The sequence below is a fragment of the Catharus ustulatus genome, chromosome 1, assembly GCF_009819885.2.
Source record: "Catharus ustulatus isolate bCatUst1 chromosome 1, bCatUst1.pri.v2, whole genome shotgun sequence".
Classification (NCBI taxonomy): domain Eukaryota; kingdom Metazoa; phylum Chordata; class Aves; order Passeriformes; family Turdidae; genus Catharus; species Catharus ustulatus.
Window position 1 is genome coordinate 43,854,916 of NC_046221.1, and position 21,563 is coordinate 43,876,478.

A 21,563-nucleotide genomic window follows, 5' to 3' on the forward strand; every position below is an offset into this window, starting at 1 on the left:
GAGCTGGGCTGGCATCCTGTGAGGGTGGTTTCAGCACACACTCCTCATCAGGCATTCAGACATGTTGTTGTCACTTGGCAACTACATGGCCAGTTACAATGAAAAAATGTTAGGAAATATGAGCTACACAAGGACAAAAATAATGTAAATATTTTGAGGGACAGAATGCATAAGCTATATTCTGAAGAAAATACAATTAGACTGTCTCGTGTGACTTCCACTATTCTTCATTTTTGTACTGTCTACTGAACTAAAGGTTCAGCAAAGGGTGAGTAATACTGTAAGAATATTGTAATGAGTATTAATTAATGCTTTGCAATTTAAATCAGAGACAATCTGAAGTAGATCAGAAAAAAAAAATCTTAGGAAAAAAATGTACTACAAATGGGATTACTTTGCCTGCTATTCCACACAGCGCTATTCATCAGGCACAATACTCCAAGGCACAAATTAAGTGATTCTGCAAGTTTTCCTGACTTTGCACTTACTAATTTTGCAAACCTATTGTTTCATTAACACTGGCTTTGTACTTGGTATTCTATCTTGAATTAGACATACAAGAAAGGAAAGAATTTTTTTTCCCCTCTTGCCTGTTACTTTCTATTTCTTGTAGCAGACCTGCACTCTGGGTCTGTGGAGTCCAGGCATACATCCTGTCACAATTCCTGTAGAAACAACTATGAAAACCTCTCAACCTGGGAGGGACCTCAGAAGGTCAGTAGTCCTACTTCCTGCTCAGGATAGGATTGGCACCAAAATTAGTTGCCAAGGCTGTAGGGAGTGGCGTTTCCTGTCAGGTGCTTTGAGGACAAAGACTCCAAAACCTCCCTGGGTCCCTGTTGCAGTGCTTAGGTATCCTTCTAGTGAAATGTTTTGTGCTGGGGCTTTGTTGGCTTATTTTTTAGTGACTACTTCACTTCTTGTTCCCTGGCTGTGCACCCTGGCCAAGACCCTGGTTCCATCTTCTTGCTGATCTCCTGGTAGATACTGGCAGGGGCATGGTCTTGGGGCATGTGCATCACCTCCCTGCCCATCTTGGATTCCATAGTTAGGCTTGGCAGAGTTGACCAGTAGCCTTCTTATACTGGAGGGCCTAAAACTAGATATAATCTTTCAGGTGCAACCTGGAAGTAGGAGATTAGTAAATATTCCCCAAAAATTTAAATTACTGTAATTTCTTACGGTCCTTGTGAGAGTGACAATTCAGGATTTGTTTCTTTGTTATCTTCAATTTAAAATTCTTCTTGCTTCCTTATGAAAAATCCACATTTGACTGTTTAATGCTCATGTGTGGCTTTCCTTTATAGGGGGTTGTTTCCACTCAGTTGCAGCATCATAGGGCCATTGGTCTTGGCTCTGGGAAATAAGGAAGTTGTGAAATTGTTCCTACAAGTCTTTTATACCACTGACGTAGGGGAGAAACTATATTCTGGAAATCAATAGAATGAGGGGTTGTGCAGGATGACTTAACTGAAAATAAGCATTCAGTGTTACATTGTGGTCCTGGGATTTATAAACTGGAGTGTACTAGTATAGGGATTGGTTATTACTGCTGTCAAGAAGCATCAGTTGCCATCTCCAGCTAAAGAAACAAACAGGTTACTGGAAAAGTGGTCCAGGTCAGAAATGCAGCTTAAAGTAACCCCAAGCCCAGCGTCTTTAAGCACCATTCCCTGCAGTGTTCAATGTCATTGACAAAAACCTTGAGGGAAGATTTGTGATTCTAGGTATGAAGTTACCATAACCTTACACCATTACAATCAGTGAGAAGTGATTTCCAATAAATAAGCTTTCAAACCTTTACACAGAATAAAATACTACCTCTGGAAGAGGCTTACTGAGTTTTGAAGTGGGTGTTAATTTGCCTCTTCTGTAACTGGTTGGTACTTACAGATAAAGCTGATAGAGTTCTTGAGACAGTTCAAGAGCCAAGGAATTACTGTTGTGATTGGACAACATAACAAAAGAAGAATTTAATATACATGTATCATGTTTCCATGTTATAATTAATGCTAGAAAGTGGGAAAGATACCATGCACCACTGCTCTTTCTAACTGCTTATGAGCTATTCCACATGGTGTATACAGGAAAACCAGAAGATGGGGTTGCTGATAAAAAACATCTGCCTTCATGTATTCTTGTATTTACTATAAACTTTTTACATGTCTGTTCTTTATATGCACAATCTTAACTGTGGAAAAGTGCCAAATCAGTGAGTCACTACATCCTGGTTACTTTGGTTTTCACTTTTATATCCTTTCTATTTTTTAAATGGTTTTCCTCAGGTTGTGGTTGAATTGTCAGCGCACTGTGGTAAAATTAGGAGTAGTTAGAGGCTGGCTTACCAAGTCTGAGCATAACTGGAAAATAACAGTGTTGTAAGCATCTGACCCAGAACTCAGCAGGAAATCAGCATTAAATCAGCAAAGGCTGTTAGCGCCTGTTAAATGTTGGCTGTCCCACAGAAACCATAAAGGAAAGGTGACAGTGTTTGATTAGGTTATGAGTGTGTGCAAAACCAGCACTGGGACAGAAGGAGTGCTGGGTTCCGTCTGTGTCCTCTGGTGCAGAAAGAAGGTCACAGATGGATTGGCAAGGTGGGGGTGCCCGAGCTGCCTCTCAGCCCAGGGGCAGAAGGAAACCACGTGCTGGGACGTGCAGAGTCCTGGCCCAGAGCAGCTCTGCTGTGCAGAGCAAGGGGTAAAGCAGCTCCTCAGCCCTGGGTACAGGGCTTGCAAAACAAGGTGGTCCTCCTCCTCCCACATCGAAACATCCTGCATTTCCAGCGAGGCTGTGGCTTGAACCAAGCCCTGGCACTGCTGCTGGTAAATCTCTTGGCAGCTATTCATGTTTTGCTATAATTGAGGTCTCTGGTGCTACTGTGTATTTCTGTTATTTCATGTTTGTATCTTTTTCATTTTGTATTTTGGTATTGTTGGCCGCACTAAATCACATGTTTAGAGTTCCATAGCCCTCTAACTGGAGAACTAGCATATGCTGTAGACTTAAGTTGGTGTTTCTGGTTGTGAGTGAGCCCACAAAGGAAGTAGCCTGATTTCCATGCTTGGTATGCAGCTGTTTGTGGTGTGAAAGTATCTGTTCCTTTTTAGTAAAGTCCTTTTGGAAAATTTAATGTTGAAATGGAGGGAAGACTAAATAATTGGTAAAGCCTATTTGTAAACCACGTTGAAGGGTTTTTGCTATTTCTACTGGAAGTACAGTCTAATTACAGTAATTTCACAATTATAAGCCACACTTGATTATAAGCCGCACTTTTGTTTGCAGCGAACTTTCACAAAGTTGCCAGTTAGTAACTGAATCGCGGGATCGCGGGGTTTACTGGCAGGTACTGACCTTGGAAACATTATTTCCAAGCGAAAAAGATACAGACAATAGCTGCAGCAGCGTACCCTGCAAGTTTCATTAACAAGCGGAAAAAGATACTAACAATAGTGTGGTCATTTTACAAGCATTTCCAATGGATCCGCATTGCCTTTAAACAACCACTCAGCTGGGCAACCGCGGGTGGGCAGGGAGCTGGGCGGGCGGGGAGCCAGGTGGGCGGGCGGGGAGCCGCGCAGCCGCACAAGACTGAAAACACCAAAAAAATACAGAGAAATATCATGGGCTCGGATTGGCGGTGCTGCCCCGCCGCCGGGGCCACACGAGCTCTGGCTCAGCTCAGGCCTGCTGTGGGCTCGCACTTCCGGGTTGGAAAATTTCTGAACATCATTCATATATTGGCCGCTCCGGAGTACAAGCCACTCTTCTGTGTACGGACCAAAACTTTAGTCAAAATGGTGCGGCTTATAATAATGAAATTACTGTACATTGCATGTACTTTAAAAGGAAATTTGAACTTAATAAAATGGAAATAGCAGATCTATTGAATTACAGCAGATAAATATTTTAAAGCATTTCCTAACAGTAGAATTATAGGATAAACAACACTGTAGCCCCACTAAAATTATTACTAGTTTAAACATGTTTCACTCATGTATTGCATTCATAGGCTGCTGTTGCTAAGGGTGCTGCATAAAACAGAGCATTAAGCATAAACCTTTCACTAGTAACTCTCAGCTGATAATAAATTAAGAATGGCTTCTTGAGCCAACTCATTTCTGAGCTGTGCCTCTGATTAGTTCACAGAGGCTTTTAATACCCATCAAATGAGCATTTTTTGTCATTATTGTCTAGAGGTTCAACAAGGAGATAGAGACATTTTTAATACCTCTTTTCCATATTTTTAAAATACTTCTTAAAGCTTACAAAGAAATGTCGTTTTGAGGGAAGAGTAGTTAATTCAGCCCCACAGGTTTCCCATTGAACCTGTTGGGGCTGCCAAGGGGAAAGTGATCTTAAAAGGCACCTCATCAGTTCCTTTTCTCAGCAATAAAAATTTAAAGATACACTCTCCCATATGTTGTCTCAGAAAAATATTTTCGAATCGAACAGGAATGTTTACTTTCACTGTAAAAAAAAAAAAGAAAATTTTTTGAACTTGGCAAAGAATTTCTCTGTTTAAAAGTGCCACCCGATATTGCTTGCCCAAGTGATAGCTCTTGGGGGAGCCTGCTGCTGCCAGCTACTGCCAAATAGATTTTGCTATTAGGAACTATAAAGAAGAAATTAAAAAACGTAGACACAGCTGTAGGGGTTCTCATGTGGCTTATGATTTGTTTCCTGAAATATCTGTATGACTGCATTTGGACTGATTTTGCCCAGGCCTTGTATGCCATGGCAGCACGTGAAGCTATTTTAAGAATTTTTCTACTCACTGGCCTGCTCAAGAAGCTGGGATATTTGTTTGTTCATATCATGTACTTTAAATATGATAGCATAAGATTGCCAGCACAAGACAATTCTAGTTTAAGATTAGCTCAGTTAAAATTAGGAGTGCCTTCAAAAACAAATGAGAGTGGTCCTGCTTGTACAGAGTTTTTGGACAGATTACATTTAGTCATCATTAGCACTCACGTGCTTGGGTTTTTTCCAGACTTTGTCAAGCCCTGCAGAGATCAGAGAATAAAAATACCTTTCCAGTCTTCTGCATTCCTCATCAATCCCCATATAATTACACCAGCATTCCGAATTTAAGAAAGTCATTCTAAAATAAGAGAATTAAGTTTGTATTTGATGGATCAGGAAATGAATGAAAGTGGTGTCTTCTGTGTCTATGTTTTTGCAGTAGGAGGAAAAGTCTTTAACTAAAGATGCTGTAGTTTTATTCAGACATTAATTTAAATAAGTGAATCAGGATGTAGAAGAGGAATCTATCTGTATTTCAGCCTTTAGCTGTAGCTTTTTTCCTGAGCTGTTGCTATGGAGAAGCATATAAATATTTGTATCTCAAATTAATTTTACTTCACTTATAGATGGCATGGAAATACAGATAAAAATGGCAAAGAAAAGTTGTTGGTGTGTTTTAGCATGCAGAGTAGTGTTTTGGAATAGGTTAAGGCCCAGACTAGCAGCAAAGAAAAGGTGGAAGGTGCTGTGATGAAGCATTTGACAGCTTTGTATCCCATGTTGTGAGATGATAGTGTACACTTTATTTGCAATTTTGTCTTTCCAAATTTCATTATAGCATTATTAGATACTTCTCTTTCTAACAGCTCATATGTCATGGGCCATTTCTATGAGATGAAATACAAATGTAAAAGAAACAACTTCAGCTCAGTAGCACGCGTCCATCCTCCACTGGGGGAATGATACAGAAGCCACAGAGCAGCTTCGGAATTGAAAGCTGCATAAATTGTTTCTTTATATGATCACTCACATTTCTTCATGTCCAGCCTTTTCATTTCCTTGTCTACCAAATCGCCTCCAAGGAGGCAGTGATGCTGGGCATGAGTGAATTCCAGCAGTGCTGTGCATCTCTTTGCCTCTGCTTCTCAGCCTGTCCTTTGGGCTGGTCTCCCTCTCCACTGTTGTTCTGTCTTTTTTCTTCAGGGATTTCAATCACTCTGACTATTTCTTGGTATATCAGGGTGGTTCCAGCCTTCCAGACATTGCCAGGCCCTTGGCTAACAACCCCCAGGTGATGTGTGAGGGATGCCTTCGGCACAGTTTGAACTCTTGCTTGTTGCCTCTGTAAGTTCTGTGTTATGAAACATTCTCTTTAACAAGGAGCTTCACAGAGTGGCTCTGTTTTCTCTTACTCAGCAGGTATTTTCATCACCTGGATTGTTATCCTGGTTTCACATGGAGATCTCTCTGGTGACATCCTAGGATAATGAAAACAAAACTGGTTATCAACAGGACTGGAAATAACACGTATCACCATAGCAGTCTGCTAGCTCCTTCTTATATCACAGGACGTTTTTATTCAACATCTAAAGAAATACTGAATAACAGCTCAGATTGTTGCAATGGGAAGTGGAGGCAGCAGTTTGACAGCCATTGACCTTTTGACATCAGCTTAAAAGCCTAAATGTTTAAGGCTAAATTACTTTCATGTAAGGCATTATTCATCACAAAATAATTAACTAACGTACAAATTGCATTGCCATTTGAGAATATTTTGGTGGACAAAAGTAATGCCTCTGTTAAAACTGTATCTTTTGTAAAAATCAGGCATGACAGACCGATGGTTTTTGTTTTTAAATGCTCAAGCTCTTTTTTTGGTGTGCTTTCTGAAGTGTCCTGCGCTGGGCTCCAGCTGGTTTGTGTAATTCCCCCTGCTGCCGCTGTACTCAGCTTCTCTCGGTGTTTCTCTCCCCTGGCAGCAAATGAAGCTGGCGGCGGAGTCCCTGAAGGAGTAAACACGGAGGAATGAGGATGACTAAGGCGGTCACATGTGAGGCGGAGCCAGCGTTCCCGGTCGTGTGTGGCGCTCAGAGTGCACCCTCCACCATCTACTGAGTAGGTGGCACCTGCTTGTATGAAGCTTGGTAAATAATCTTTGCCTGACACTGTAAAAAACTGTATTTTCTCCTGCTCTCTGTTTCTCAAATGCAATTGCTTCTGAAGGTAACACCAAATAAAGCACTCCAGCTGATGCCAGGTCTGGATAAAATCTGCCAGACTCCCCGTGCTTTTAGTGATTGAAAACAGATCCTGTGATGAAGCATCCAGAAGCTAACTAGAATTTTCAACTTTCTAAAGGGAAAAAAAACCCAGACTATTGTTTAATTTACTCTCCCTTTATGGTTATTGCTCCTTTTGTTCCCTCATTACAATAGCTAGTCAGTCCTCTGTTATTTCAAAGATTTGCTTATTAGCTGCTGCTTGTCCACAGCAAATTAATTTGAGTATGTTATACATTTCATAGGGAACAACAATGTATTTTGTTGTATGAGCTGAGAAATAGTTGAACATAAACATTTATCGAATATGTGTTACATACTCCTGTTTGCTAGTTCTCTAAACAGGTCCCAGCTAAAATCTTTTCAAAAGCTAGGTAAATAAAATTTACTGGAAAACAGATGGCTGATCAGCAACTTATGAAGCTTATTTATTTTCTAATTTTTATTGGATTTTGGTATCACTGCCGTGGATTCTGAATTGCAGTATTGTATGAATGGATCTTCTGGTTAAATGAACTAACAGTATCAGACCAATTAAACTTGATACACCAATACTTGTGTTTGTAGTGAATATCTGATTTGGTTTTCCTTGCATTTCACAAAAAGGTAGCTGTCCTAATGTTTCATTGTTTTCTGACAGTAATAGGACTGAAATCTACAGTATTTGCTCCTGTGACTTGGAGACTATTTTTGGCTGCTGTGATATACAGTTTTGGTAGATGTGACTGTGTGTGGTACTTGCTGGAATTTTGTTCACAAAAATCTGCTGCTGCCATAATTAAAGTGTTTGTCTACTTTGCACATTTCAGATTTCTACCACGGGGCCCCACAGCAGTGTAATATAACTAAGACAAAATAATATATTTTGTCTGGAATTAAAAAATTAGGATTTCTCAGGCTCTGCAGGTGTGATCCAGTAAGAAATGACTGTACCCCTGGGAAGAGGAGCAAACCTGTGCTACGGCTGCTGTGTTCTTGCTTCTCCCACTGTTAGTCCCCCACACTGCTGCTATTTCAGGGGTATCTCATGGGCTGGTACTTTCACAGCCTGTTCCTGAAGCAGCAGCAGGGCTGTGGCTGCACATGCTGTGCCCTGAGGGATCTCTGAGGGAAGCACATCACCCTTCTTTAGTGCTGCAGAGATCCCAAAACCAAAGGATTTTTTAGGAGGGGACCAGTGTGTTCTCCATGAAAACTCCCCATCTTTGCAGTCTCCCACCCACTTTGATCTGAAGTAGCTCATGTTTCTTCAAGTTTTAACTGCTTGGTCAGTGTTTCTGAGTGAGCAGTTCCAGAGAAGAAAAATCCATGGGATGAGTTCCTGTTGGAGTGTGTTCTTGTGACCTTGTAGCCATTTTGAAGGGATTCTGCTGGTCTGCTAATTGATGGTGGTCTGGGAACATGAAGTTGGTGTGTTTTTCTGATGGCAGCTGTATCAGGTGCCTTGAATAACTTTCTAAGATGGGTTAGAAAAGGAATCAAGTAGTGTGTCAACTGTGATGAAGTGAAACAAATGTCACCTTCTGCAAAACTGACTATGGTTTTCCTTGTGGGGTCCATTTATTTTGTTTTCTGTGGATTAATAGGAGAATCTCTAGTGAGGTGTAAGTACCCAGTGACTTCAATAATGTTGGCTGTTGCCTTTGTCTTAGGCAAATCACTTCTGCTCAGTTTCCTTATCTATAAACAGGGATAATACTGTTCTTAGGTGCATTCTCCACCTATAGTGAGGAGGTATGGAGGAGTTCTCACCTTCCATGGTGTGAGTGAGAAGTATGGCACTCCTTTGCTTTATAAGGATTAAAGTTTATTCCACATACTGGGAGAGCTCTTGTTTTAGCAGATACTGCATGGCCATAACAGAGACTGTTTCTGTCCTAAAACACACACTTCAGCCTGCTGAGAAATGTTCCCTAATAGTGCCAAATAGTATTTTGTCACTGAACTGAAATTTAGCTCCTGTTCCTCTGTATGCAGCTCTTTGTCCTTTCATTGGAGAGGGTTTCCTGTGTTTCATACCGTTTGGTACTGGCTTTTGTCTTTTGGGTTTTTTATACATTCATGATGGCATCTATTTTCATTTCTCATTTGAGAGAAAAAACTGTTTCTGTCTGTGCTCCTGAATGTATTGTTTCCTTTCTGCCATAGGTGCATGGGTAAAAAATGTGGGATGCCAGGGATGAAACTCACTGACCAACGTCAGTTATCAGGTGAAAATGGCAGAAAGAATAAGATATTTATCAGTAGCTGCCATTCACAAGATATAGAATCTGAATGTCTGTTCCCAGGTCCATGGCAGGGTCCCTTACCCAGCTGAGAGAGCCTCACACCTTTAGACAGCTGTGGCTCTGGGCCCTTCAGGAGTGCAGGCCAACAGCCAGGGGTGTGTGGCAGTTCTGCCAGTGCTGAGTCTAAACAATAAAATAAGTTTATATCTGGTCTCAAGCTTCAGGGGAAAACCAAGGATGAGGCTGGAGCCTCCTGTTTGGAAAGATGACTGTCTGGGAGTAACCAGTATCTGTTTTACAAATCTCCTTAGCAGCAACAATAACAATCTAAGAAAGCTGTTTTTAAGAAGGGCACTCATAAATCACTTGCTGGTGATACAGAAGTTCTCTCATCATGTACATTTTGAGTACAGGTCTAATTGTGTAGCTCAGAAGGATCTGCTGACTCAAGGTATCTACTGAGGACAACAGAAAAGGAAAACACTCATTACATGGAAAGGTTCCTCTTTAAGCAGGCAAGCAGTTATGTATATTTTAGCCTACCTGGACCTGAGGCAATTGATCTTGAATCGCATTCAGATAAATTTGAGTTTACTTCCTTACTCATGTAAGCAAAGCCCCTGGGAACAAACCCTCCTACTGTGCTGTGCTTTCTTCAGGAAAGCTCTGCCATGCCTTACCCAGGAGCTGGAGGGGACGTGCCAGGTCAGGGCTGACAGCAGGGTTGGTGACTCAGTGCCAGCCCTGGAGACTGGTGCTGAGAGAGGAGACTCTCTCTGCACTCCAGTGCTTGATACAAAGCACTGTGGTGATGTTCTCTGTCAGCACTGGCATCGTGAGGGCAATGGTGGGCCTGCTCTAAGAGCTGCCCAGTCCTGGCTCCCAGGGCTGTCCCAGGCTGAGAGCATGTGGCACACAACTGCCTAGAGGGAAAACCAGATCCTGCCTCCCCTGCTCTGTATTTCTCAAGAGAGAGCACTGAGAGGGAAATAGGAAGATGTTACACAAGGACTTGTTGAATGAAGTCCTGAGATCTGACATGATTCATCTCAGAGCCTGATGAAGACTGTGTTACCTCTCTGTGCTTCTCAGGCCCTATGCTTGCATTTTTCTTACAACATAATTCTTCCATCACATGGAAAAATAGAGGTCATCGCTTTCTTTACTTCTATGTAATAAGATTTTGCTCTGTCACTGAATACAGGGTTCTTGACTTCCAGAAATTGATGTAATTTGTAATAGAAGCAGATAGGCCAAACTCAGTCATCTTACAATTTAAGAGTAAAAAAATGAATAGCCAGAGCCTGTGGTTCAAGGAGGGAGCTAAGACAACTGCAGAGCCACTGCTCTGGAGAAGGGCAATCCAGCAGTCTCTCAAAACACCATATGGATGCAACTTCAGTGAGGGAGCCTGGCTGGCTACATGCAGTCAGCAGCTCAACGAGTGAGTCATTGCTACGCTTTCCCAAGTACAGTCACGTCAAGGTGTTACTGCTCAAACACCTTTTATTGAAAGCTAGTCATCATTTGGCATTAATGAGAAACAAATCAGTTCTGATTCATTCACATAAACTTAACCATGGGAAAGGCTAACAGGGTGGCTGGGTCGTCTCTCATGGGACATTCCAGCTTGCCCCCGTTCCCTGTTTATTGCCAGCCAGCTGCATTAGGATTTCCCTTTATTTGCTAACGAAAAAAATCCTTTAAAAAAGATCTGACATGAACAGAATATGACCTGCACCTACCAGCTACTGAGACGCATTACAAGATGTGTTACACCTTTCCTGTCTTGGTCACAGTCACAGCCATGCAAATTCCTTGGCCACTCCTTTCCTGCTACTGCCTCCACCCCACTTTGCAGTGACCAGAGCTGGGAAGCTCCTCAGCAGGGGCAAGGTCCCAGCTGCACAAGTGCCCTGGCCTAAAGCAGAGGTTAATGGCTTGTATTCACACAACCTGTTCCATGCCCTTGATCCCTGTGTCCACACCCGCCATGGCAGGTTACAGTTTGTGCTCCAGGAGAGTTAAATCACTGCAGCAGTGCAGGTTGTGCTGAGCTGCTCCAGCCACAGGCCACCAACAGACACCTCAGAGGGACAAGATGCCAGAAGCCAGCCGTGGTCCTCACTGCAGCCCTGTGCACCTCACTGCAGCACATGATGGTGGGGTAAAGTGGGCTGGCACTGCTCCCCTCCCCTGTTTTTACTATTACCCACTTCACATTATAAAGAACAATGGTCTGAAGTTCTGCCTGAGGAACAGCTCTCTCAGCCTTGAGACAAAAAACTCAGCGGATGATGACTGTGACAACTAAGCCCAGATGAACGCGTTTGATCACTGCTGGAGAACAATTGGAAGCTCACAAATGGATGTCATGCACACACAAAGCTGGGCTCTGGCAAGGTGAGGCCCCTCACTCTCCCCAGGTGCTGCAACACAGAGACTGCCCTGGAGCCTGTGCTGCCTTCACACACCCAACACCAGGAGACACAAACCCCATCCACATGCAAGGCATCGATTATGCATCAATCAGGATATCACTTTTATTAACTGGATTTTCCATTTCTGTCGCACACCATGAATGTTTGTACAATGAAAAAGCCAAACATTGCCAGAAGCAATAAGATCAGTGGATATTTCTGTACCCTCTTAACACACATGGATTCTATCTTGGTGAGAAATTTTTATACTTCTGTTCATTAATTCTGCTTATTTAGACTGCTACTCTTAAAATTCTGTGTCAAGATTGTCACATCTTAAATACAGATTAAGTTGCTAGAGGTACATTATTTTTTATATATTTTTATATACACACATACAGAAAAATACAAGACTAACTGTTTTTCCACAATATTTACTTTATACACTACTGTAACTATATGCAACTCTTAAAGACACGTTAAGGGGTACAAGAAACTGTTTACTTGCTCTAAATAGTTTGGTCCAATATTATCTTAATGTAGTGGTTATTCTCGCCCTTCCTTTTACGTGACGACATAACACGACGTACACCACATGCACAATCATTCACCTATCAACAGAGGGGGAGAGGACAGCACTCAGACTAACACATCTGTACACATCTGTACACCCAGAGGTCCAACCAGCCACACACAACTATAAGGCTATAATACAACTATGCAGCATAAATGGTCAACACTGCTGTTCTAAAGTGAGCACCATATATACAGTCGTATATAAAAACATTGGAAACAAAATACACCCGGGGTTAGTTAAAAGGTGCCATTCCAAGGCTGTACATATCAGGAAAGAGTATTTACAATACTTGGAAAAAAGCTGCAACAAATAAAGTTTATTGCCAATGCCCTTTATAAACTTGTCTCCTACGTGGATGTTACGCTCACTGTCTGTGAACCACACATCTCATTTCTGGCCCTTGGTATGATCCCTGCTCAAAAATTTCAAGCAATTATGTTCTATGGCTTCACCCACACATTTATGCTTGTAGCTTTTAACTAACTGCAACTAGAGATTAAAACTTAAAGAAGCAGAACACTTCTCCTTTGCCTCGTTCTGGAAGCAGAACCCTCGGCTCAGCTCTCCAGGAAGGACACCCCGTGCACATCAGACTCTCTGAGTCTTGCAGGGATCACAAGAGTTGTTGTGAGTGAGCTGTGGCCGTCTGGACCCAGCCGTTCTTTGGTGCTCTGCTCCCTCCACAGCAGACACAAACCGCCCTGTATTGACCATTCTGAAAATGTTACAAGATGCTCAACAGTGTCAAACTCCTCAGGGACACCCAGGGTCTCCCCAGGGCGCTGCTACATAGTACCCCCAGTATCACTAGCATTGCTTAGAAGACCCAATGCACAGCATGAAAAAATAAAACATTCTTGCCCTTCCCAAAACTAGGAATCTGCAATATATTTTATTCTAGATAATAAAATTCCACAAAGTTAATTCATCTGGTCAAAAGTATCCTTTTGTACAGAAATACTCTAAATCAAGACCTTGCCATGGCAACAGGAAACCTGACAGGAAGGCTCAGAGCTGTGAAAGAAACACTTTCCTACAGGCTATTTTAAATGGACTTTATGAGCAAGTGTATTACTGAGGGAAAATAAGTGGTGTACATGTGGGGAACAGCAATATTTTAAGTCTTAAAAGGAGTAATAATAACAAAGCTGTAAATGACAATAATTTCAATGTGAATCCAATTACCTAAAGGTTTTCCATCCCTTATTGCCTTCTGGAATCTCAGGGAGGGGAAGAGAGAACAGCAGAGAGGGTTTACAAGGTAAAAACCTAAAATACTAGGTGTCATGATATACTACTAACAAAAGTAATTCATACAAATACTTTATTTCAGTTAGCATGTAAAAACTCAGAAGTAGACTTCATAATTTACCTTTGTTATATTAAAAAAGATTGTCTGCTTGTAATATTAACATATTTCTGCGGGAGAAAGCTGCCTTACAAATCTACTTGCCTCTTTTTTCTTTTTTTTTTCTTAAAGAAAACTGCCTCTAGCAAAACAAGATCTTTTCAGTTTGATTTTTGAGCCACAACTTCATCCATATCATAGCTTAAGACAAATAGGTGTGGGTTTAAAATCATATTTCAAGATCACTAATTTTCAGTGCATCTTTGCTTTGTACAAGCCTTGGAACATCTGAAAGCTCCCTGAAGAGTTTTCAGCATCAAAACATTATTGCTTTGGTTCTGTTTCAGACACACAGAAGTATGCCACATATCACATATTTTAGTTTTCACAGAAGGTCAGAACAAGAATTAACATTTCATAAGCAAACAAAAGCTTCTTTCTCTAGTTTAAGTGCAGAACATGAAACTTCTAAGTGCTTCATTTACATTAGGATCCAGATCTTTATTTTAATTTAATCCAGATCTTCAATAGTAAAATTATATATGTAAAAATTACACAATAAAATATTCTGCTGTGTTGAAAAAGAAAAACATATCTGCTAGCAGCAAGCAAAGACCATGCATTGTCATACCATCAAGCAAACACAAAATTAAAGTATAATAAATAACTGCTCGAAGCCCACTTAAAAATCTTAAGACAACAAAAGGGGGTCTTGTGACAAGATGTTCACAGCTCTGACCAGGAAGGATGACACTGTCAAGGAGATCGAGCTGTTCGAGTCAGGTCGTTGTCAAATGACGTGGCAACAACTGGTTTGACTGGAGGTACACAGCAGCCCCTCCTTTGGGTTCCGCTGAATATTCACAGATATCTTTTCACAGAGAGGTAGTTGTAGCACATTGTTTTTCAAGTTCCTGTTCTTTAGCCGTTCCAATTCATTTGTTGTGTCTGACATTTGGTCGGAAAAAAATTTTAGGCTGCCCAATGATGAAGCCTGGTTTGCACTTCCGCTGGAGCTTATGCACATTTTCCACATTGATTTCTCCTGTACTTTTACACTGGAAAAGGACAGATTGTTTTGAGGATCGATAATGTATTTCGTGCTGCCATGAATCTGTGAACCTAGGCAAAGGCTCATTAGCTTCAGGCTTTCAACCAGTTCCCCTGCACTTCTGGATGACAGCTGCATCGAGTTTCCAGATCCAGCACATCTCCGAGTGGAACCCGAGGTGGTGTTGGTGCTCCCACCAGAGCTACTGGAGGGATTCCCCCCACTTTTGTTGTTGTCGCCTGGGCTCGTTTTGTCCACCCCTCCATTTCCATTGCTTGGTTTGCTTTGTCCACCACCATCTCCCTGGCTGCCAGGTGGCCCTTCACTACTATCCCGCCTGTGCCAGGAGTAAGTAAACCCGCTGTCCTTGTCCAGGCGCCTCCTGCTTTCTGAGTCATCATCGCTGGTTTCGGAGCTGCTGCAGCTGGAGCCCCGTCCCTGGCTTTTCCTCCGGTGGTAGCGTTTGTGCACGGTGCTGGGTGAGGCGATGTTCATCTTTAACCTGCTGAGCTTTGGGGGCAAGTTCTCGTCCATGTCAAACTCATCATCCGACTCTCCCTCCTCAAATATCTGGTTGAGAACTGGCGCACTCTTTCTCGAAGTAAGACGATTTGTAACCGAAGGCTTACGACGCAGAACAACTTGAGTAGAAAGAGAAATAGGTTTTTTATCTTCCTCATCCTCCTCTTCATCTTCTTCTACTCTGAACAAGCACTTCCGGCCACTTGTAGTGGGTTTTAAGCTGACCGATGGAACTGCTGAAAGTGCTGGCCCCGCCAGTTCAGGGATCTCTTCCTTCTTTGCTGAATCCCCAAGGGCCTTGCTCCGGTGCCCGTTGAGAACATTCTCAGCTGTGCGAGCCGGTGAGGACTGAGGAACAGCGGTGTGGGAGAGAGGGGTTGCTGTAAGGTCATCCTCCAGATCCTGGGGGACATCAATTTTTGTCGGCCACGACTGCCTGCATAAAAAATTAAAGATAAACAGGAAATTACATAATGGCAAGCATTTCAGAACTTACAAGGAAGTGAAAAATCTGCACCAGAGAAGCACAAGTACTGACATACAAATTGGGCTCCTGAGTGGCATGTCTGTAAACAGTACTGAGTGACTGAGCACAAGGAAGTGTTCTCAGAGAATGTGCATTCCTTTAGAAATGTTGCTATTTGAAAGGAACTCCATCTCTACAAACACAGAGTTTAGAAATTATGTTGGTTACTGTCAAACCAAAATTTAAGATTTCAGTGCTCTCAGAAAACAAATTAAGCAATAAAAAAAACTTGAAATAATTGTGTCTCAAAAAAATAATCTGAGATTGGTACAGAACCACCAGTATCTAGAGGAAGGTACAAGCCTATTCAAGTACAACTTAAGTAAGACAGTATTGCAAACTACTTTTAATCTGAAGCTTCTGGACTTTTTCCCCCCAATATTCTTAGTATAAAAATTAGGTTAGAATTAACCTGAGTGAGACTGAAAAGTCGAGTCAGATGAAAGAGTCTCTCATTCTCACCAAGCTCTATTCTACAAAGTTCCCTTTAATTTTAAACACATACAAACTGAGATCATACATTTATTTGTCCTTAGCTGAGAATCTTGAATAATACAACTGCATGAATTGAGAACTCAAGCTGCTTAAGAATATGACACTTGAATAAACTGTAAATCCAAGTTGACAACATATAACTCTGCAACAGCACTGGCTCAAATCAAAGTAACATAAATGTGCATCAGTTTAACAAGTAGGCAGCTGATGTCTTACCTCCAGTATCTTAAGATACTCCCTAATGATTTGCATTTAACTTTAAATCTTAACATATATTGTAATTTTCCAATAATGCACACAGAATACATTAAGAATAAACTGTCTGTATTTTAAAAGCCTAATCCAAAAAACCGACATCTACAGACCAATACATGAACACCAAACAATTCTTCAACTTTTTCGCTCAGCATAAGCCCACATTTCTCATCTTTAATTTTAAAGTCTGCCATTTCTTAACATTACAAAACAAAAATACTCAGGCTACTGCACGAAAAGCTGTAGCAGCCTGACAGGCTGCATACAAAGACACAAGAATCACATCAGTCTCCTGCTCTCTGCCATATCAGGAGGTCAGTCTGAAGGAAGAGGGAAGGCTCAGACATCTCCTTGCTGTGATAGGACTGCACTTGCTAGAGGCTGCACAGAAAAGGACCCTGAAGTGTGAGATACTGGTCTACACCAGGTTGTCACTTGACTACTCTCTCCCCAGTTGTACAAACCTTGAGGAGGAGGTTAAAGCCAGCAATAAACTCACCCAGCCTTGCTGCAGGCTTTGCTTTGAAGCACCAGTGCCATAACCCTCTAATTCTAACCCAGGACCCTATAACAGCAGGGCCCGGTTGCACACACACCTCCTACGCCTGTGTGGTGCATTCCCTGCATAGAGCCATGCAGGCTGCCCGTCTCACTGGGGGCTGCTGGTGGCTCCACCAGCCTCTCCCCAGTGGGGACCTCTGCCTGGAGGGAGGCAGCACAACCAGCAGCTCCAAGCCAAGCTGCAGGGACAAGAAGCGAAGCCTGGGCTGTGATCTTCCTTGGTCTGACACCGGCACTCTCCCTTAGGCCCCAGTTGTCTCCAGAAATGCTGGGAAACACTGACCCAGTTTGCTGATGACTTGTGCTCTGTTGTGTATTTTAAACACAAACAATTGCCTGTAATTAACAAACAGAACTTAAATACACTAGAAACATAACTACAAACATGACATAAAATGAAGCTCTAAATATTTCAGGAACTTGCCATGCTAAAAGAACAGACTGGTTTGTCAGCAAAAACAGGAAAAGTTCTGTAGTTGCCCCAATAAAGAGCAAATACAGTATCTTACAGTACTGAAGTTGCCAGGCAATAAACCTCCTCACTACAGTATGTTTATCTCTCATAGCAGCCCATGTTTGCCTCCCTTCCCTTCTTCCTTTTGCTTTATTCCCAGTGGGCCTGAGGTGAGAGGGGGACAGAAAAGAAGCTCAGATTGCAAATAAGTTAATTTTTCTTTTTAATATTTTGAGATCACAAAATTAAATTAATGGACATCTGTGTTGTCTTTTCCATAAGGTCATTCTATAGAAACACTTGGAATTTAGAACCATCATGGAGGCAAAGAACAGCTACTAGGACCATAAGGGCAAGGGTTCCCAAGTTTATGCAGATGTTCTTGTTATGAAAATTCATACTCATAGGGCAGGCTACAGCTACTCCAGCTTCACAAATTCATATAAAAATTTAGATTCATTGAACTTTTTGTTCCAGCTTTTTATATAACTAGAGCTGTTCTTTACTGAGAGTGACACTGACACTGAAGAAAAAAGCCCCAAACAATTCAAAAGCCAACTTTATTGTTTTAGAATTTCCAATTGAATGTGAACTCCAGGTTTTACTCTAGAGACATTTGTTTTATAAATAATACTTAGTATTAGGCACATTTTATGGTATTTCTTTTTTCAAAGAAGCTGACATAAAAATGAGATGATCCATCATGAGAGAACTGCTGAGTCAAAGTCACAGTACTGCTCTTGAAGAGAGGGGAAGCTGTCTAATGCCAAGCTCCAGACCATTTAGGTTCTGTAGGCAACCCTTAGATGTCTGCAACAGTAACTCTTCTGAACTACCTGCAACCACCTGAAATAAAATTTCCTACATCAGTGACCACTGAGTGAATGATCATTAGGTGTATATAGTGCAGGGTGCAGTCCCACCTGGGGATGACAAAGACACTGAAAACACTAACATTCATGGAGCATCAACTCCTAATTCAGGGAGACAGAATGGTATTCAAGAAGAGATGCCTCTAAATTCTCAAGCCTAAATCCAAAGTGACAATCAATGGAGACTTTAACCTATTTTCCCAAGTGTGTGTCCTTAATTTATAATAAATGTCCGGGGTTTTTTTTACATTTAACTTGAGGTAGTAGTACCTTACTTTTATCAACAAGGCCACGGAAACTATGACTATGCACCAGAAGGACATCCCAGCATTTTTTCCTATTAAATTATTTCACATATGACCTTGCATGAAAGTTGCACAGAGAAACTTTGGGAACAAACAAGTCATTTTGTCTTTTTCTCTAAATCATACAGATAAACAACACTGAAGGTCTTGATGGAGTTAGACATGCTAAACATCAGCACAAACATTTAGTATTCTTTTCTCGTTATTAAGTTATCTACTAACAATTGTTGTTATTGCTAGTAACAGTTACCAATATTTTACCTAAATAGGCTTCTTTTGAAAAGACTGGAGGTTACAGGATGAAAGTAAATGGAAATGCTTCAATACCTCCTCCATCTACACTGGAACAATTGTCAAGATGAATATTTTATCCGATACCAACAGATCTCTAGTGATAGTTTCACACTTAACTCAGGAAAGAAAAACCACAATGTTTAAGAAAAATAAGTACTCAAAACTTAAATCCTCCAATATTGAAGTGCAAGTGGAAATGATACTATTTGCCTTTTGGGTGTCTTGGTTGGTTGGTTTGGTTTTTTTGGTTTTCTTTTTTTGGTTGGTTGTTTTTTCTAAAGCATATTCTGCTGTAACTCAAAATGTGGGATACTTTGGTAACTGGTTGCAGAGCAAATAAACTGGCTGAACATACCAATACCAGTTACATATCAAAGTCCAGTTCCCCCTTTTTAGTTTTACTGTGTCACAAGCTGAAGCTTGGAAAATCTCAGAGACCTTTACTGTAAGTTTTTTTTAATTCATATTTTTGTCAAACAAAAGCAATCTATTGCAATGTCTTTAAGTGACTGATTCAAATGGTAAATTCAACAATTTTTCTTAGACAACAGGCACAGCGACTGACATGAAAAAGAACATAACCTACAGATCACATTTAGAGTGATTTCTCATTTATAACTAATTCCATATCAGCAGGCTTACGGATTATGCAACTAATTTTTCTCCAGGGATATTACATAACACAATTTGTATGAGGAACTGAAGGTCAATGAACAAGCCCTTTTCTAGGAGGTGTGAAAACCTGCCTCTTTAGGAACAGACTTCAAATTGCCTTGTCATTTCCTGAGAAGGGTAGGAATTGAAAATATTACGTGCAACTGATTTCTGAACAGTTTCTGAAGTGTCCACAGTGAGTGCTTTGAAGGCATCTAAAATTTGCAATGAGTAAGTATTTTACTGTTTTCAAGAAAGCAGTACTTGAGAAATTTAATATTCTCGTTAAGACAATTTAAAAAACAAACAAAAAAACCCAAATCCCTCCCAGCCATTTAGATTCCTAAATTCTCACCTGAACTGAGCTTTGATGTTGCTGGGGCTTGCAGATCTGGTCTGAATTTCCTTCTCTTGTTTTTCTCGCAGAATCCTTTCAGCTAGTAAGAAGTAAGTAGCAGTGATGTGATTGTATTTGTTAGTCTCCAATGCCCTGAGGAAAGCATAAAACATGAAATAACTCATCCATCAGTGGTTTCTAAGAATTGGACATACATTTGCATCTGGCTGTGCTTCCCATAGTAGGAAGAGTGACTGAAAGAAGGACTGCTCATTTCTGATCTTTGGACAAGCATGCCTTAATTTTATTTAAAATAGAGCCAACAAGTCTAGCAATTTCAACTATAGCTGAAAGGAGATATCCTTACAATATCATCCAACAAAAGTAAGAAATTATTTTTTATTTTACATTCTTTAAATGATAACTTTTTTATTAATGTTCTATACCAGTGATGGGCTCTCCCACTGGCACATGCAACCACGAAGTACTAATATTTGGTTATGCAACAAATGGAAGAAAACATTCCTTATTTTACAAATGTCATATTGACTTTATAGTAAAAATAGGTTCATAAGCCAGTAAGCATCACTCAGACATTGTAACCGAAAGGCTGCCCCTGTTATACAGCTTAAGCTGTGAGACTGCTACTTTCCCTTCCCCATCAACAGTTTCTTACAGATAAACACATAAAAAAGGAAAAATATTTAGAGACCTCTTTCAATTTGGGGAATATTTTAGAAATTTGGCAGTTTTAATCTATTAGAATAATCTGTGTAGCTTTCCAGCAAGCTCCCTTAGTGACTATTATGCATTCATAGATAAAGGGGACAATATTTTAAATTAACAAGGATTCAGGTACACTGGAAATGCGGTAAGGAAAAAATGCTAGAATTTGTCACCTTCAAATATGCATGAGAGATGAAGCATGGATTCCAAAGCATTTAAGTTTACTCAAGATGGTTACTGCAGGAATCCAAACACTTTTCCAACACATTGTCTTGAAGTTTTTCCTAAATTTGGGTATACTTAAGTACTTCTGATCCCACAATATCCTATCACAGAGCAAGAGTGTAATACTTTGTTTATTAACTGAATGGCCCGATACTTAAACACCAAAGTGTCCAGGTTCTTGTGATGTTCTTGAATCAAAACTGAGAGATGCAGAAAACAAACTGCATCTAGAACGCTGCCAACTTACTCCACTATGGTATCTCGGTCTGCGATGTCCCCAAGAACCATGCGCTGTATTATACTGTTGTGCTCCTCCTCAGACAGATTTTTGTATGATACCAGAGGAATATTATACTTGGTTGCAGGAGATGGATCAACTCCTTGGAGCCAGGCATGGTTTTCAATCTCTTCCAAACATGCCCTTCGCTTCGGGTCTCTCTGCAACATCCGTGTAATTAGACTGTGAATAAAAAATAAATCTAAACAAAAATGCACACACGTGTTTAAAAAAGTAGCTGTTCTAAGAGCAATGTTAGGAAGACATTTTCTGCTGTCAGGTTACACAGATGATTTTCAGAAATCTCACAGTAAATAATGTGATGGGAAACTGTTTAGTGTCAAAGACATTACAAATACTGGTAAACTGAAACAAACAACTTATTAAAAGTATATCATAAACACTCAG

The 21,563-nt window shown here is 40.9% G+C and overlaps 2 protein-coding genes across 3 annotated transcripts in view; one reads left to right on the forward strand and one right to left on the reverse strand.

The window, feature by feature from the left end:
• Positions 1 to 7,580, forward strand: part of ANO10 (anoctamin 10) — a 135,219-nt gene extending 127,639 nt beyond the window's left edge. For both annotated transcript variants that reach the window (XM_033053511.2, XM_033053520.2), the window contains exon 13: positions 6,729 to 7,580. In XM_033053511.2, the coding sequence (XP_032909402.1) occupies positions 6,729 to 6,764 (36 nt within the window). In that variant the 3' untranslated portion in view covers positions 6,765 to 7,580. The remainder of the gene's footprint in view (positions 1 to 6,728) is intronic.
• A 4,190-nt stretch (positions 7,581 to 11,770) lies between these two features.
• SNRK (SNF related kinase) overlaps positions 11,771 to 21,563 on the reverse strand; it is a 39,280-nt gene continuing 29,487 nt past the window's right edge. The window contains exons 5-7 of the mRNA XM_033053505.2: positions 21,126 to 21,338; positions 19,946 to 20,080; positions 11,771 to 15,610 (exon numbers count right to left, since the gene is read on the reverse strand). Of these exons, the coding sequence (XP_032909396.1) occupies positions 14,392 to 15,610; positions 19,946 to 20,080; positions 21,126 to 21,338 (1,567 nt within the window). The 3' untranslated portion in view covers positions 11,771 to 14,391. The remainder of the gene's footprint in view (positions 15,611 to 19,945; positions 20,081 to 21,125; positions 21,339 to 21,563) is intronic.